This window comes from Lacerta agilis, chromosome 2, assembly GCF_009819535.1.
Source record: "Lacerta agilis isolate rLacAgi1 chromosome 2, rLacAgi1.pri, whole genome shotgun sequence".
Lineage (NCBI taxonomy): Eukaryota > Metazoa > Chordata > Lepidosauria > Squamata > Lacertidae > Lacerta > Lacerta agilis.
In genome coordinates this window covers 5504542-5521229 of record NC_046313.1, presented here as the reverse complement: position 1 = coordinate 5521229, position 16688 = coordinate 5504542, and the positions used below count along the sequence as shown (strand labels likewise).

General features: G+C 46.7%; 1 protein-coding gene across 1 annotated transcript in view; it reads right to left on the bottom strand.

Moving 5' to 3' along the window:
* Window positions 1–16688, bottom strand: part of ADCY6 (adenylate cyclase 6) — a 48066-nt gene that overhangs the window by 8494 nt on the left and 22884 nt on the right. The window contains exons 10-17 of the mRNA XM_033138114.1: window positions 8835–8860; window positions 8462–8609; window positions 8221–8318; window positions 6041–6128; window positions 4811–4927; window positions 4223–4384; window positions 3468–3643; window positions 1172–1207 (exon numbers count right to left, since the gene is read on the bottom strand). Coding sequence (XP_032994005.1) covers window positions 1172–1207; window positions 3468–3643; window positions 4223–4384; window positions 4811–4927; window positions 6041–6128; window positions 8221–8318; window positions 8462–8609; window positions 8835–8860 — 851 coding nt within the window. The remainder of the gene's footprint in view (window positions 1–1171; window positions 1208–3467; window positions 3644–4222; window positions 4385–4810; window positions 4928–6040; window positions 6129–8220; window positions 8319–8461; window positions 8610–8834; window positions 8861–16688) is intronic.

Sequence of the window (16688 nt, the reverse complement as noted above, 5' to 3'; positions counted from 1 at the left end):
TAGCTACCATCCCAAGCTGAAATAAAAGCTGTTATTTGAGATTCCAGTTTTTGTTTTGTTTTATTTACAGTACACAGTTACGTGTTGTTTTTATCTACTGCATATTCTGGCGTATAAGACTACTTTTTAATCCAGGAAAATCTTCTCAAAAGTCGGGGGTCGTCGTCTTATACGCCGGGTGGAGAATCTGCGGTCAACTCTGTATTTTAACTGGAAAAGTTGGGGGTTGTCTTATATGCCCAGTTGTCTTATACGCCGGAAAATACGGTAGCTTTCCTTGGAAGCTTTGGGTTGCAGCGAAGTTATTCCTACTCACAGCAGACTTGACTACCTTGGATCCATTAATTTCAACGGGTCTACTCCAAGTATAAGTTGGATAAAACCTTTCCTCGAATAATGCATTTTCATTCAAATCACTTAAGAGATTGTTATATCGAGTGGTACACAAATTCCATATATAATTTGCTTAAATTTCATTTCATCTCAACTATTTATGTATATATACCACTTAAGTAAAGCCTAACTACATATAACTGCATTTGCTTATATTTGTCCCTTGCTATCATTGCTTCAGGGACGCGGTTTCGCCAGAAGCGGCTTAGTCATGCTAGCCACATGACCCGGAAAAACTGTCTGTGGACAAACGCCGGCTCCCTCGGCCAGTAAAGCGAGATGAGCGCCGCAACCCCAGAGTCGTTCGCGACTGGACTTAACAGTCAGGGGTCCCTTTACCTTTATCCATGCTTCACCACTGCTTGGTTCTCTCCCCTCCCCTCATCAGGGCAGGTACCCATATAGAGCTTCTGTCACATTGTTTGTTACTGATATAGCATCACAATATATAAACAAAACAGCACAATCTGATGCTTGAAAACCAGAATCTACCACTCTCCCAAACCCTAAAAAACAGCCTCGGGACAGTCCCCCCCCCAACTAGTACCCTCCAGATATTGTTGGACTGCAACTCCCATCAGCATGTCTCATAGTCAGGAAAGGTGGAAACTGTAGTCCAACAACATCTGGAGAGGCCACCGGTACCCCCTTGCTGTACACTTAACTTTTCCGAAGTTTTGGTAACACCTTCACCAAACCTCTAGGTAGCCTTTATAACCACCACCCTCCATTCCCCACAACCACATCAAAATGGGCTCCCTTTCTGGTTCCAACTCACCAATCTTGGCTACTGTGGGTCTCATTGAAGGCTGGCCTGTTAGGAGGAGGAGAAGAATTTTTATAGAGATAGAGGCCCAAGTCACCCAAAACCAACACCCCAAGCCACCTCCCACAATGAAAGGCAAAGGGTGGGTTAGAAGTGGGGAAATGGGCTGGGAGACAATGAAGATTCTGGTAGCAGATGGTGCACCTGAATTCTGCCCCAATTATCTTGCAATGGGAAGAGACTGCGTAGCCTCCTCCTTAGCTTAGCAGCTAATGGATCACGATTAAGAGGTTTCTGAAGCTTCACAAAACACCGCAGGCTCAGCGGGGTTTCCTTTTTCTCTGCTCCCCAAATCTAGTTGCTTACAAATCATGCTATTGCTCCATAAATAAGCAATGTGAAAAATCTAGCCCTCCCATCTCTTGCGGGGGCTGAATTAGTGCCAGCGCCTTCGGTCAAGAGTTTGGGTGTAATCTTTGACGTCTCCCTTTCTATGGAGGCGCAGGTTGCAGCCACATCAAAGGTGGCATTTTTTCCATCTCCGCCGCATTAAGCAGTTGGTCCCTTACCTTTCTCTCCCTAATCTGGTCGTGCTTTACCAGCTGCACTGGCTCCCGGTGGAGTACAGGGTCAGGTTTGAGGTGCTGGTTTTGACCTTTAAAGCCCCATGCGGCCTAGGACCCTCGTACCTACGGGACCGCCTCTCCTGGTATGCCCCGCGGAGGACCTTAAGGTCCATAAATAACAACACTTTGGAGGCCCCAAGTCTCAAGGAGGTTAGATTGGGTTCAAGTAGGGCCAGGGCCTTTTCAGCACTGGCCCCTGCGTGGTGGAATGCTCTGTCACAAGAGACTAGGGCCGTGTGGGATTTGTAGGGCCTGTAAGATGGAGCTGTTCCGCCTGGCCTTCGGTTTAGACTCACTCTGACCCCTTATATGGGATTTGGTATATAAATTTTCCCTTGGCTTTTTTGCTGGCCCATGTAGGACCAGCCTAGATAGCTGGCTCGGGTGAATATCTGATGTTTCCTCCCTTTATGGTCTTGATTTATGGGCTACTACTAAAATGAGGCTGTATTTTAAGCCGTATTTTAATTAACTGTTTGTTTGTTGTTGTTTTTCCATTACACTTTATTGTAATTCATATTTGGTGTTAGCCGCCCAGAGCCTGGCCATGGCCGGGGAGGGCGGGGTATAAATAAAATTTATTATTATTATTATTATTATTATTATTATTATTATTATTAGCTGATAGAGCTGCTTCAGTATATAATTTGAAGCAAATTATTTTCTCAGAGGAAGGGGTGTTCTTACTCCTTTCACCCAGCAATAGATTTTTCTGCTTAAAAATACCCCCCCCCCTCCTGAGGAAGCTGCATTCTCCTCTCCCTGGGTGGGGAAAAAGATGTGGGCACTCAAAATGGGGGGGGGGGGAGGTGGGCACAGAAAAGAAAGAAGCAGTTTGCCCAGTGATGGTTTGTTGGCTGGCTGGCTAGCTTGTTTTTCCACACATGGTAGAAATATAAACAAGCCAAGAAATATTCAGGAAGAATGGGTTCGAGTTCATTTCAAAAGAATTTTTGGATACAAAAGTCCCACTGCATCCGGTCATATTTTTGCTGGATTATTTAGAAGGGTCAATGAAGGAAGAACATAAGGATATGATTTATTACTCGCTAGCAGCTGCTAAGATCTTGCATGAAGCTAAATGGAGAATGGTTACAGCTCCCGACGATTGAAAAACAGCATAACAAGATGCGGGATTATGCAGGAGCGGCAAAATGAACTTATTATATAACATCTAAAGATTGTAACTGTAGACGACGTATATTAAAATGGAATAAGTCTTGTCAATTATTGTAGGGTACATTGTTTTATCTTCCAGTGCCAATTATGGATTTTCTATGTTGTGAGCTGGCTGGGTTTTTGTTTTCAAGTGGGGAAAAGTGCCAAAGGAACAAGAAGCCCCTCTCATGAGACAATGCATGAATGAGAACCTTTGGGAATCCACGATTCAGCTGGTATCTGAAGGGCCACAAAACCACCACCTCTGATGTAAAGTGACAGAGCTTTATCATCTTTGTTTCTGATGTTATTTGCTGTTGCGGTGGTTTGTAGCTGGGCCCATTTTATCTCGGTTACTCGTGGCTGTTTGGAGAAGTTAAATTTGAGGGCAACATGGAAGAAAACAAGCCCAGGGTGAAAGCTGGAAGACCCTCCCCACCTCAAGTCACCCAGACAACTTCAGGGCCCAGGGCTGAAGGTCTGAGATTTTTCCACAGTCCCAGAGGGGAGGGGGGGATTCTTACAGGGCATTAGCAGCCACCAGCAGGTCGTAGTTGTCAAACAACACCCCCTGGGGCCCTTCGGCCACGGCCAGGTACACCACCTCCATCCCTATCAGCAACGCCAGCTTCCCAAGGCTATTGATGTGCAGGAAAACAGAGGAAGCCAGTAGACTCAGCAACACCGAGTAAGTGAAGTACTGCAGGGAGGAAAGGATGGAGATGTCAGGACACCCCTTACAACAGCTAGACGTGCTCCCCAAAGCCCAAACTCATTCCCTTGAGACAAGCGTGACCTCTCCTTCTCCCCCCTCTTAATTTGGATAGTGTTTGTTGCCACACGATTTTTTAAAAGGAGAAATTAGGTAAGTTCACAGAGGATGGTTCTACCAACGGCCACTAAAAACGGGGGAGATCGTCGCCCTCGTGCCTTGCTTGTGGCGTTCCCATAGGCACCTGGGTTGTGTGATACAGGATAGTCAATTGACCTTTGGTCTTATCCAGCAGGATCCTTTTATGTTACATTCTCCTCCTGTCCTCACAGATATGCCACCTGCCTCGGATTTCACAGTCAGATTTCACAGTCAGAGCCACAAACCCACAATATATCAAGGCACTGTGGGAGGAGCAAGGATGAAAGGAAGGGAAGGAGGAGAGACCATCCTTGGACTGACAGGTAAATGCTGACCCCAGGCCCAGTGACTGAACCCACAACTCCCACCCACAACGCTTCACACCTCATGCAACTCCCCCCCCCGACCTTTCTGAAATGCACGTACCTCAGGGAAGCTGCAGCTAGAAGCACCATTTCCCTGGCAGGGCAGAGTGTCCGATGCCAACGAGTAGTTGAGGGCACGTAGGTGGCAGGGCCCCACGGCGGCTGGAGTAATGTTGAGAAACCCGGCAGCGCAGTCTTGGAGGCGGAGCCGGCTGCAAGCAAACTGGGTTGAGGGGGGAAAAATGGCCGACTATGTAGGGCTGACAGGGAACTCAATGCTGCTCTTGCTTGCTCTGGGCTTGCCCGATCCCACCCAATGCCAGAGACTTATGGCAACCAGGATAACGGAGAGCCAACGCCTGGGCTCTGGGGCTGGAGACAGACAAAGGGTTTCTTCCCACTTTTGCCCACTGGTAAATACAATTTTGTACTGTTCCAAACACCTGCTTGATCTAGGGAAACAGCAGGACAAGAAAAGCATGTGCATAACTCCCTCAAACCACTTTAGTTTCTCTCTCTCTCTTGTGTGTGTGTGTGTGTGTGTGTATCTCCTGCCTAGAGCAACCTTTGTGCTCTTTCCTGACTCCCATATCCCCACAAGAGTCAGGGCCTCCCTGCAAGACCTGCCCACCTCTCCCAACCCTCATACCATGTTGACAAAAGCAGAGATGAAGACCAGCAGGATGGCAGCGACACCAGTGATCGTGCTGTTCATTCGGGACTGGATAATCTTGCGGGAGACGCGCTGCAAGGCGGCTGGAAAAGGCTGTAGGGAGTCACGAGAGGTCGTTATGAGATGGGGGTGGCCGCCACCACACACCCCGTTATGCCCAAGAGGCTAGAACAAGGGAAGGCTCCAGGAAAGTGGAAGCCTTGACAGCCCCCCTTCACGCGCACCAGAATCAGGTGTTAGCATTCAAACCCACAGCAGGTTCTGAACCCAGGCGATAACAGGTGGGGATTTAGAAGAAGAAGAAGAAGAAGAAGAAGAAGAAGAAGAAGAAGAAGAAGAAGAAGAAGAAGAGTTTGGATTTGATATCCCGCTTTATCACTACCCGAAGGAGTCTCAAAGCGGCTAACATTCTCCTTTCCCTTCCTCCCCCACAACAAACACTCTGTGAGGTGAGTGGGGCTGAGAGACTTCAAAGAAGTGTGACTAGCCCAAGGTCACCCAGCAGCTGCATGTGGAGGAGTGGAGACGCGAACCCGGTTCACCAGATTATGAGTGTACCGCTCTTAACCACTGCACCACACTGGCTCTTAGCTTGGGCACTCAGCGGCAGAGCTCCTGCTTGGTATGCAGAAGGTCCCTGGCACGACCAGTTGAACAGAGCAGGTTTGAGAGACCTTAGAGAGGAGTTGCCAGTCAGGGCAGCACCCAGAGAACAAATAGTCTGGCTTGGTATAGAAGTTAGCTTCCTGTGTTCTGACTGGTCTGAGGAGGAAACTGCAGGGAGATTAGCCAGAAAGCCTCTTAGCTACAGTAGGCCAGAGGTGGTCACTCTCAGATCCATGTAAAACCTTCCAGACCCAGCTTGTTCATTGGCCTGAGCAATTAAGGGACCCTCCTCCTCCTGGCTGCTGACTTGCTTTGCCTTTCCTCACCCTTAAATGGACAGGAGCCCAATCTGACACCAGGACAGCAGGCCCGTCTGCTCAGCCCAGCGTAATCAAGGGCTTAGGGGCTGGGGGTTGACGCTGCGGCAAAAACCCAGGAGCTGCACATGGAACCAGACTGAACCCACACACTGCACCCTCAAAAGGCACAAGGGGTGTTCCCAGGTGGGGTGCAAGGGCTGGCAGAGGGAAGGTCAGGGAGTCCTTAGGATAGTCGGGAGTCACAAAGACACGGGGTCCCAATGAAGAGAAAATCACTCACGCCAAGGCAGGAGTAGATGGCACAGACAAAAAGGATGGTGGCCAGGATGACAAAGATGCTGATGTAGGAGCCAAGCATCAGAGGGGAGCTGCGGGGAGACAAGGCAGAATCAGCCCCACCAGTCAGGGGAACACCATAACGCGTGTGGCTTTCCACCACTCATCAAATGCTGGTGGACTCCAACTCCCATCAGTCCCAGTCAGTACGGCCAATGGTCAGGGATGATAGAATTGTGGTCCCAACAAGATCCAGGCCCCAGGTGCGGGGAAGGCAGAAGTACTGTGTAATTTAACAATATTGTGCATATTGTTGCAAGACAGAATGTTAAATTAAAATAAAAATAAAAATAGTGTATTGTGTGGGTTTTCCACTTGTGGTGACCCCCAAGACCAGTTTGGCTGTGTTGCTAAGTCACTTCTCCTCCTCTTTTTGCTTAAGAATCAGCCTGAAAGCAAAAACCTCCACAACCACAGACTGTGCTCTCCCCACTTCCCCACTTATCCGTCCTTCGCTCAGTGATATCCCCAAATTAGACATTTAATCAGTCTAGCATATCGCCTTTTCTCACAGTCTTGTCACATGGCATTTGCTGACCCCTTCCGCATCAGGTGTGTAACACGGGCGAGAGTGGGAACTTGGGTGTCGTGGTTCAAAGTGTAAATATACTCACAGACAGAAAAGCACATCTATGCTCCCTAATAACTGCAACTGAAATTCTTCCTTCCTCTTCCCCTAAAACATTTGTGGCAGCAAATAATTTCACTGACTGGAATCCAAGCAGAGTTGGCTAAATATATGAGGGATATATTGAGTTATCCAACTGGAAACTGAAACCCATTGGTTCAAGCAGCGTTCATCCACACTTGTGGACAAGGAGATGGAGTTGAGAGAAGGACTGTGGTTTAGTGGTACGACACCTGCTTTGCACGCAGGGTGTCCCGGACTCAATCTCTGGTGTCTCCAGGCAGGGATCGGAAAGACTCCCATCTATAGGCATCGAGTTGGAGCCCTTGTACAACTCAAGCGAGCAACATATTTTCCACAATGTCCTAACTAGACTAAAGGATGTTGAGAGACAAAATATTGCGGCAGCTGTAAATAGAATTTGTCCCCCCATATTCTATGATTTAAGTATCTTAGATAGCAGGGTCAACTATGTTACTAACTTAATAATCCCAGCCCAACGTAGGGCATTTATGCTGGCCCAATTGAATGTCTTTCCCTCGGCATTTGTCAGGGGCAGATACCAGAACATTCCCAGAAACAAGAGATACTGCAGATGTTCCCTGAATGTCCCGGATACAGCAGAGCATATTCTCTTTCATTGCCCACTGTACAGTAGGCTGCGTGAACGTGTACTGTCCCCCCTCCTGAGTGGTTTGAAACCACAGCACGGTGGAAGCGTTGGATTCTGTCTGTCTGACATTGACCAAAAGGTGACTGCGGGGGTAGCCGAGTATTTGGCAGCAGCGCCCCAAGGAGTAGTTTAACAGGAAGAAATCCCAGATTACATATATATATACACACACAATCAGCATATGTACTTAACTGTCGTCTTTTTGCATATATCTTAAGGTCTTTGTATGTGACTCTCTCTCTCGCGCGCGGTTTTACTTGTAAAATGCCTAATAAAGGTTTGGTAAGTTAAGACTCCCATCTGAAATCTTGGACAGCTTCCACCATCTGGTGCTGACAATAATGAGCAAGAAGGGGCCAATAGTCGGAATTGGTAGAAAGCAGCTTCCTATGACTTTCGAGGTTCCCCCGGCCCAATTTCTTCCACAGTGTCAGGGTGTGCCTTGGGAATCAGCGGCTTGAGGGTCCTGTGCATCTGTTGGTGGCACATTATGGCAAGTAGTGCATAATAAGCCATTATGAGAACTAGGTGTGCTTTTTTTTAAAAAAAAAATATTATTTATTCATTTTATAAGAAAAATACACACAAAAAAGGTGTGCTTAGGAATATGCATCTGCACATGCCACCTTACCTGGCCTATGTCTACCATATGCAGCAATGGAGAGGTGTAGGATGCAGACCCACTGCACATACTGGGATCCTGTGAAGCGTGCATCTTCACTGCGTGCGCACATGAACGCACACACATGGGCATGAATGCATGTGTAACCATGTTTGCAGAAAGGGTACGTGACGAACGTACTCTTGCATATGTGTCACTCACTGCGGGAAGATGACAATCTGGATGCAGCAAATGAAGCAGAAGACGAGAACAGTGCAAGCCACGTAGCCGCCAAAGCGGGTGTCCACCTTTTTGGAATACTGCAGGGTGGAAGGAGAAGAGAAAAGGGAAGTTACCAGTGGGGAGTGGGGTGGGTGGTTCCGCCTGAACTGGAGCAGAGAGGTGTGGGGTTTCCACGTCCAGACTGAAAGCTGAAGACTCCAGAAGCAAATGGGAATTGTACCTTCTTCTCCAACTCTGGCTTCTGGAAAGTGAGCAGGAAGCGTTTGACGTGGTCCTTGCGCAGCTGGTCAATGCTTCGGGCATCAATGGCTCTGCCCAGAAACTCATCCACTTCATCTTCAGGGTTCAGGGCCTCCTGCGTGCTTCGGCTGCAAGAGGGAGATGTCCCAGTTTTATGACTAGTTGTGGGGGGCATCAAGTGGCAGTAAAGCAAGCCTTGCCAGTGAAGTCCCTCCTCCCCACCACCACCTTCATCTCGCCACTCGTTGCAGAATCAGCTCCCAGACTGTCACAACGCAGGCAAGGGGCTCTAACTGGTGGCACAGCCTTCCTACCCGCTGCTAGGGAGCCCAAGAGGATGGCAAGATACTCACTTGTCTTTGCTGGAATCATCAATACCCTGAGAAAGGAGAGGGAGACACAGAGAGGAAACAGATATTTATATTTATTCATAAAAAGTATTTTTGTACCACCTTATCTTTAAATACCAGGGTGATTTGCAACAACAAAAAATTAAGCGCCGTTAAAGACAAATCAAAAAAATCATCCAAGTGACTGGCTAATTAAACAGCTACAAAAGCCTGTTGGCCTAAAAACAGTATTCAAGAGACACCAGAAAGTCAAAAGAAGAGAAGAAGAGTTTGGATTTGATATCCCGCTTTATCACTACCCGAAGGAGTCTCAAAGCGGCTAACATTCTCCTTTCCCTTCCTCCCCCACAACAAACACTCTGTGAGGTGAGTGGGGCTGAGAGACTTCAGAGAAGTGTGACTAGCCCAAGGTCACCCAGCAGCTGCATGTGGAGGAGTGGAGACGCGAACCCGGTTCACCAGATTACGAGTCTACCGCTCTTAACCACTACAGCACACTAGCATGGATGCCTATCAGATCTTTGCTAGAAGACTTCTCCGCAGTGTGGATATCATTCAAGTGTTCGCAGCAGATTTTAAGAAAATTGTATACACGTGCACAAAAAATGTAGAACTTGTGGTCTTTTTAGAACATTAATATATAATCACACAATCTTTACTGTGAATGTCTAAAGTGCAGAGGTGGCTAACAACTGTGAATGAATGCTATTAATCCTGCAATACCTGCAATATTTATTTACTTAAGAGAGGGGTGGGGAATCTCCAGCGCCTTGGTCCATTAATGGGTCCAATTAGGCCTCTGGGATAATATCTCCCAAACCACACACACACACACACACACACACACACCTGTCAATCAGCTAGTAGGTTGGGAGGGGAGTTGTTTAAAATCCTGCTAAGTATTGCTTCACCAAAATACTGCTAATATGGTATAGTGGTTAGAGTGCTGGACTAGGACCTGGGAGACCAAGTCCCCACTCAGCCATGAAACCCACTGGCTGACCTTGGGCTAGTCACCACCTCTCAACCTAAACTGGGGATACAATGGGGAGGGGGAAGAACCATGAATACCAACTTGAGTTCCTTGGAGAAAAGGTGGGATAAAATAATAATAATAATAATAATAATAATAATAATAATAATAATAATAATAATAATAATATCTATGCAAAATATTAAAACAGCAGAGCATAACATACAGTTATTAAAACCACATAAGATCAGGACCCAACAGTAGCACAAAGACCTGGGGAGGAATGGTATTCACCTGGTGCTGAGAAGATAAACCAAGTCAGTGCAAGGCAAATCTCTCTTGGGGAAACACATTTCAAAGACAGGGTGCAAACAGAGAGAAAGTTCCATCTTGGCTCCCCCTCCCACCTCTCCTTAGATGGAGGGACCACTTGAAAATGGGCTTCCAAAGTCACCCTCGTCCCAAGTCATTTAGAGACCTGAAGGTCAAAACCAGAACTTTGAATCGTGCCTAAAAGCAGACAGGAAGCCAGCACAGTTGTTTTCAAAACTGGTGAGAGACAATCAAAACCCCAAATTCCCAGCAGCAGTCTTCAGTATTTTAAACCACCTGAAGCTTCTTCTATGGGGTCTCCGCATAAAAGCACACTAAATGCAGTAATCAAAATGGGATGTTATCAGTGCATACTAAACTGCAGCTTGGAATCTCGGCGGAGGAGAAATCACATCTGGTGTACCCACCCATGGTGGCAAAAAGGATCTTGAAGCCGAGAAAGCCACTGGGTTCTCCACCAAAAGATAACGTCAGTCCTAATAGCATACCAAGACTACAGATCTAATCCTTAACCGCAGCCAGAACAGGCTAAACCACACTTTCTGGGTCAGATAAGCCATGCATAGTAGCTCCATCCTGTCTGGACTGAGTTTCAGTTCAAGAACCTTGCCCCAAAATGGAATGTTTGTAATGTGGGGGGGGGGGGGTCTTTGGATGCCCTTTATCAAGAATGGTCATAGAATCATAGAACTGTAAAGTTGGTTATACCGTGATTTTCTTTAAAAGGTAGTCTTATCTCAGAAAGAGACATTTATAGCCCATAGACCCAGCTGATGAAACTACCCCAGGCAGATGTAATGAGCCTGGAAGGGCAAGGATTGAGCATCCAGGCAGCAGGCTGCCCCCATCCCTCAGAGCAGCCTGTCGATGGCCTCAGGCCCCAGCGACAATATGTGACTCAGTGCTGTTCTGAACATGATCACAGATACTGCAGTAAAGGAGACATTCCAGTCAGTGCAGATAATGAGAAATTCTGTCTTTGAAATGATTAGCAAAAAAAGTCGCAGCTGGCCTCTGGGGAGTCTTGTAACACCTGGCTATGGGCTCAGGTGGAGAAGGTCACATACCCTCCACTGGATGGCATTGTGAGGTTACAACAGTGAGGGGGAAGTGTTGTTCCTTCACTGAATCTACTCTGTGTCAATGGTGGCAATCATGAACAGTTTACCTGCGTTTGATTGGATTTGCTACTGCCAACACCATGCTAGCCAGTGCAGCAAACCAAGGAGCAAATGGACTCTTTCTAGCGAGAGTGATTATTTCACCTGCCTGAGTCACCTCCATGTTCCACAGAGCAAAACATTGACAGAAACACTAGCCCCAAACTTCCCAAGGCCAATTGGGAATCCAACAGCCTCTGAAAGCAGGCCATCTTAACAGGTTCCTCTTCAACGGGATAGCCGTAAGTCTAAAGTCCTGTTCAGGTGCTTGAGCCAAACTCATAAGGGCCCAGGCTGTGTATGGGTGGAAGAAGCACTGGCCCTGCCTTGCGACATCCCCAACATGTAGAGAGTTCCTGGTCACCATCCAGCTGAATACACTTTTAATCTCTTTCCAGACCTGAATGTGAGAAGCCTGGGAGCAGATATGTGGGGCATTGGGGCAAAGGGTTTTGCTGGTGTCCACAACACAGTTTTTTGCCCTCACGCCTTTGGCCAAGTAGGGCTTAATCTGAGCAGGAAGTGATCCAACCATGATCAGAAGAAAAGGTACAGATGAAACTCGAAAAATTAGAATATCGTGGGAAAGTCCATTTATGTAAGCAATTGTTTTCATGAGCTACTGGAGTTTAATATATGAGATAGACTCATGACATGCAAAGCAAGATATGTCAACCCTTTGCTTGTTACAGGTGGGTTGTCGTGTTGGTCTGCCATAGTCAAAACAAAATAAAAATTTCTTTCCAGTAGCACCTTAGAGACCAACTAAGTTTGTTCTTGGTATGAGCTTTCGTGTGCATGCACACTTCTTCAGATACACTGAAACAGAAGTTCTTCAGATACACTGAAACAGAAGAACCTTTGCTTGTTATAATTGTGATGATTATGGTGTGCAGCTGATGAAAACCCCCCAGAGCTGAAATTGTTAATTTGGGGTTCTCATCAGCTGTACGCCATAATCGTCACAATTATAACAAATAAAGGCTTGACATACCTCGCTTTGCATGTCATGAGTCTATCTCATATATTAGCTTCGCCTTTTAAGCTGAATTCCTGAAAGAAATGAACCTTTCCACGATATTCTAATTTTTCGAGTTTCACCTGTAGGTAACTCAGAAATTCATGTAGGGCTGAAGTGACCCCAAACTGCTTCACTCCACGGCCCCAAGCACAAGTGAAAGCCTGAGCCCGGAGATATTCCTGAGGCACCAGAACCACCAACAAACCATTCCACGGTATTGAATGAGCTAAACCACAACAACAGATGCTAGGAGCAAAGGGCACTGCCAGATCATGCAACAGCCACCAGTATCGTGGCAACCAATCAGCCACTACCAAACCGTGTCAGACAATGGGCTGCCACCACTGGCAGAGTGGCTCCTCCTACCATGCTAGTGAAGCTCCTCCTAAGATGCAAATAATGCCATGGCAACAGATGCCACACCACAAAATCCACTGAGCAACCAGTGCCATAGCAACAACCTGCAATCGAACAATCAACAAATTAAAAGCAACCCTTCACAGTGAATGACACAAGACCACGGGTCGTCCCTTAGCAACCAGCAAACTGTGACAATATGATGAAGAAGAGCATGTTAAGTGGTAGTGGTGGTTTTTTTAAAACTCTGGAATTATGCAAATTGGCTTAAAATCTTGCCCAATTCACACTTTACACTGTTGAAATCAGGGTAGCGGCTACAAGGTTCTGCATACAAGTTTTCTATTGCCGGAAACTGAGAGAGTCTAAGAAATGATAGGCCACAGAAACTAAGAAGTCTGGATAGATATTGCATTAAAAAACCAACCTCCATACGGAGCTGACAGTGTTTAAACTCCCTAGACAACCAAGTTTTATTTATGCAGGGCAAATGGGATTTTTCCAACACAGAAAAGGGAAGGTGCAGTGAGAACAAACAACTGTTGCAATGCACGAAGTCTCACTAAAAAAAAAAAAACCCCAACACTTTTTGGGAACCAGGGAAAGACAGCTTCAGTATCGGGGGAATCTGCCCTCTATTCTCCAGAAATGTGTCCGTGGGTTCGGAGTATATTTTGTGGCACAATCGGATCCCTTCAGATGCGGCCAGGCTCTGTGATAAAGTTATCAACATCTAACAATGAGGGCCCTCATAGCCGTGGAACATGTGTGTAGAGGCACAGCCAAGGTCATTCTGCAAAAAACTCAGAATTAAAATGTCACACAGTTTGCTTAAGCATTGGTAAGACCTCTGGTGATCAGCTAAAAGGGTCTTGTGGGTCACACCCTGGCCATGAGAGCTGAAAACTTAGCCACCTGTATTTTCTCATTCACACGCGGGCTGTGGGGACTACAAACTTGCTTTTGTTTTGTTTAAAATAAAAGCAAAGTCTCTCAGGATTGTGCAGAAGCTGGTAGATTTCATGCTAAGGCCTCACTCGGTTCATACACTCATAGAACTGTAGAGTCGGAAGGGACCGCAAGGGTCATCTAGTCCAACCCCCTGCAATGCAGGAATATTTTGCCCAACACAGGACTCGAACCCAAAACCCTGAGATTAATTCTCCTATGCTCTACCGACTGAGCTATCCCAGCTATTTAAATAGCTTGTTGCCTTGGCTTTTTGTGAGAATCTCACAAAGCAAACAACATATAGTAACTTTTTTTTTTAAATGCTTCCAAAGTCTTAAACGTTAGCCAGCACATCAAGATAATGGTCACAGCCATGTTAGTTTCTAAATCTCCCTCTCCCTGTCACACACAAATTGGGAACAGTAGCTGCCCCAATGTGCAGCAACTGTTGCTATAACAATGCTCCATGCAATTTATGAAGCAAAACAGGGCTGGGAGGAGGGAGACTTAGAAAAGCAGCGCATTGTGCCGAGGTCACAGGAAGGAAGTAGGAAAGACTCAGGGGAAACAAGATTCCAGTTCTCCTAGAAAGACCAAGGGTGAGGCGTGTCAGCGGGTGGGAAGAAGAGAAAGAGAAAGAGAGAGAGAGAGAGAGAGAGAGAGAGAGAGAGAGAGAGCGCTGTTGGCTGTGGCGGTTGATAGCAGGAGAAGGAAACTGGGTCCAGAAAGGGAATTTCCTCCAAGACTCTCTTTTGAGTATCTGAAGAAGTGTGCATGCACACGAAAGCTCATACCAAGAACAAACTCAGTTGGTCTCTAAGGTGCTACTGGAAAGAATTTTCTATTTTGTTTCTCTTTGAGATGTGCTTGACACCTGCAGCAGAATGGAGGTGGTAGAGCAGACCGACTCCAAGCAAGAGGGGAAGGGACGTTTTTGAAAGCTTTTCCATAGAACAGCACTCCATGAACAGAGAAAGCAGGTGAGAAGCTGGTCTTGAAATGGATCTCCTCTCAGATATGCTCCTTTTATTACATGGGGAGCATACAGAAGTGACCCTACACCTTGCATAGTCAAAATAGCACCATTCACACATAAACATACAAGGTGCTCAGAAGAACCCCAGAGTTTAGAATCATAGAATTATAGAGTTGGAAGAGACCCCAAGGGCCATCCAGTCCAACCCCCTTCCCAGCAGGAAACACCATCAAGGCATTCCTGACAGATGGCTGTCAAGCCTCTGCTTAAAGACCTCCAAAGAAGGAGACTCCACCACACTCCTTGGTAGCAAATTCCACTGCCGAACAGCTCTCGCTGTCAGGAAGTTCTTCCTAATGTTTAGGTGGAATCTTCTTTCTTGTAGTTTGAATCCATTGCCCCGTGTCCGCTTCTCTGGAGCAGCAGAAAACAACCTTTCACCCTCCGCTATATGACATCCTTTTATATATTTGAACATGGCTATCATATCACCCCTTAACCTTCTCTTCTCCAGGCTAAACATACCCAGCTCCCTAAGCCGTTCCTCATAAGGCATCGTTTCCAGGCCTTTGACCATTTTGGTTGCCCTCTTCGGGACACGTTCCAGCTTGTCAGTATCCTTCTTGAACTGTGGTGCCCAGAACTGGACACAGTATTCCAGGTGAGGTCTGACCAGAGCAGAATATAGTGGTACTATTACCTCCCTTGATCTAGACGCTATACTTCTGTTGATGCAGCCCAGAATTGCATTGGCTTTTTTAGCTGCTGCATCACACTGTTTGCCAGTATATATATATATTTTTTTTTTGAAAAAAAACCCTTAAAGCAGCCCAAATATGTTTAGCGGCCAGAGCATGCTGGCCAGTTGCATGTGAAGTGGGAACAGAAGAGGTCAAAAGTGGTTGGGATCCTGAACAGGAACACTCAATACTACTATATCTTGTTGCAAGCCTCACATGTACCAGCTCACGAGACCTCATCCTGCTCCATGGGCAGACTTCATATACTGGGAGGTGGGGCGGGGTGTGTGTGGTGTGTGGATGACTGACAGGGAGGGGAAGAATTACTCTCCTTCCAATGCTATATCAGTAGATCCTAAACTGTGTGCCATGAAATAAATTTAACAATTTAATCTGAGCCGCACAGTACTTGGCAACAAAGGAAATGCATCCACTGCAACTCTGCACAATTTCACTGGGTGGTATTCAACACTTGTCCTACTCAAAGTAGGACATAGACCTCGCCTTGCCCCCTCGCAGCAGCCTCTAGTCTAGTAGGAGCAATTAATTCTGCTATATCACTCCACTGGGTGCAGCTGGAGCATGTAAATACACTCCGTGTACAGACAGACATGGCAAAATTACTCGCCCACTAGGAGGCCAACAGTTACATCTCTGCCTGAGTAGCATAACCAGGTTTGCCCACTGGCACCAGGGTATTGCACAGAAATCTAAGGGGCGACCTCCTTTGAGAAGTAAGAGACGTCCTCTTACTTTTGCACATTTTCTCAACATAAAATCTGTTCAGATGAAATATCTGTGCCCAATACTGTACAGGGAGGAGGCGGGAAAAGGTGCGCCCTACTTATCAGAAGATAACTTGGGGAAACACCGGATTACGGGCAGAAAGGGCTCGGGCTTTTGCTGCATGAATGCCCAGAAAACCTTGGGAGGTTCCCCCACCCACCGAATAAGCACATTCTTGCCACCCAAACAAGATAGTCCAGAGTAATTCAGACACGAAATTCTTCCTAGTTAGCCGCTCACCTCACCTCTCGCTCGGGTGAGTGCCTGATTGGAAACAACCTGCACTGAAACTGCCCCAGGCAAAATCCACCAGCCCAGAATGGCTGCTGGCAACACACCCACCCGACCAACAAGTCATAAAAAAGAGAATTTGGACATTCTCCCGCTCCCCACAAAAGCCACCACTTCAAAAACCCTTTACACACAGAAGACTTTCCTCTAATATGGAGAAGAACTGCTCTACTTGCTTTCACATGAAGGAACGGCTCCCCACAACTCCGCTCCTGTCTTCTGTGGTAAAACAATCCAGAGGGCTGTTAATAAATTTCAAATTTCACATG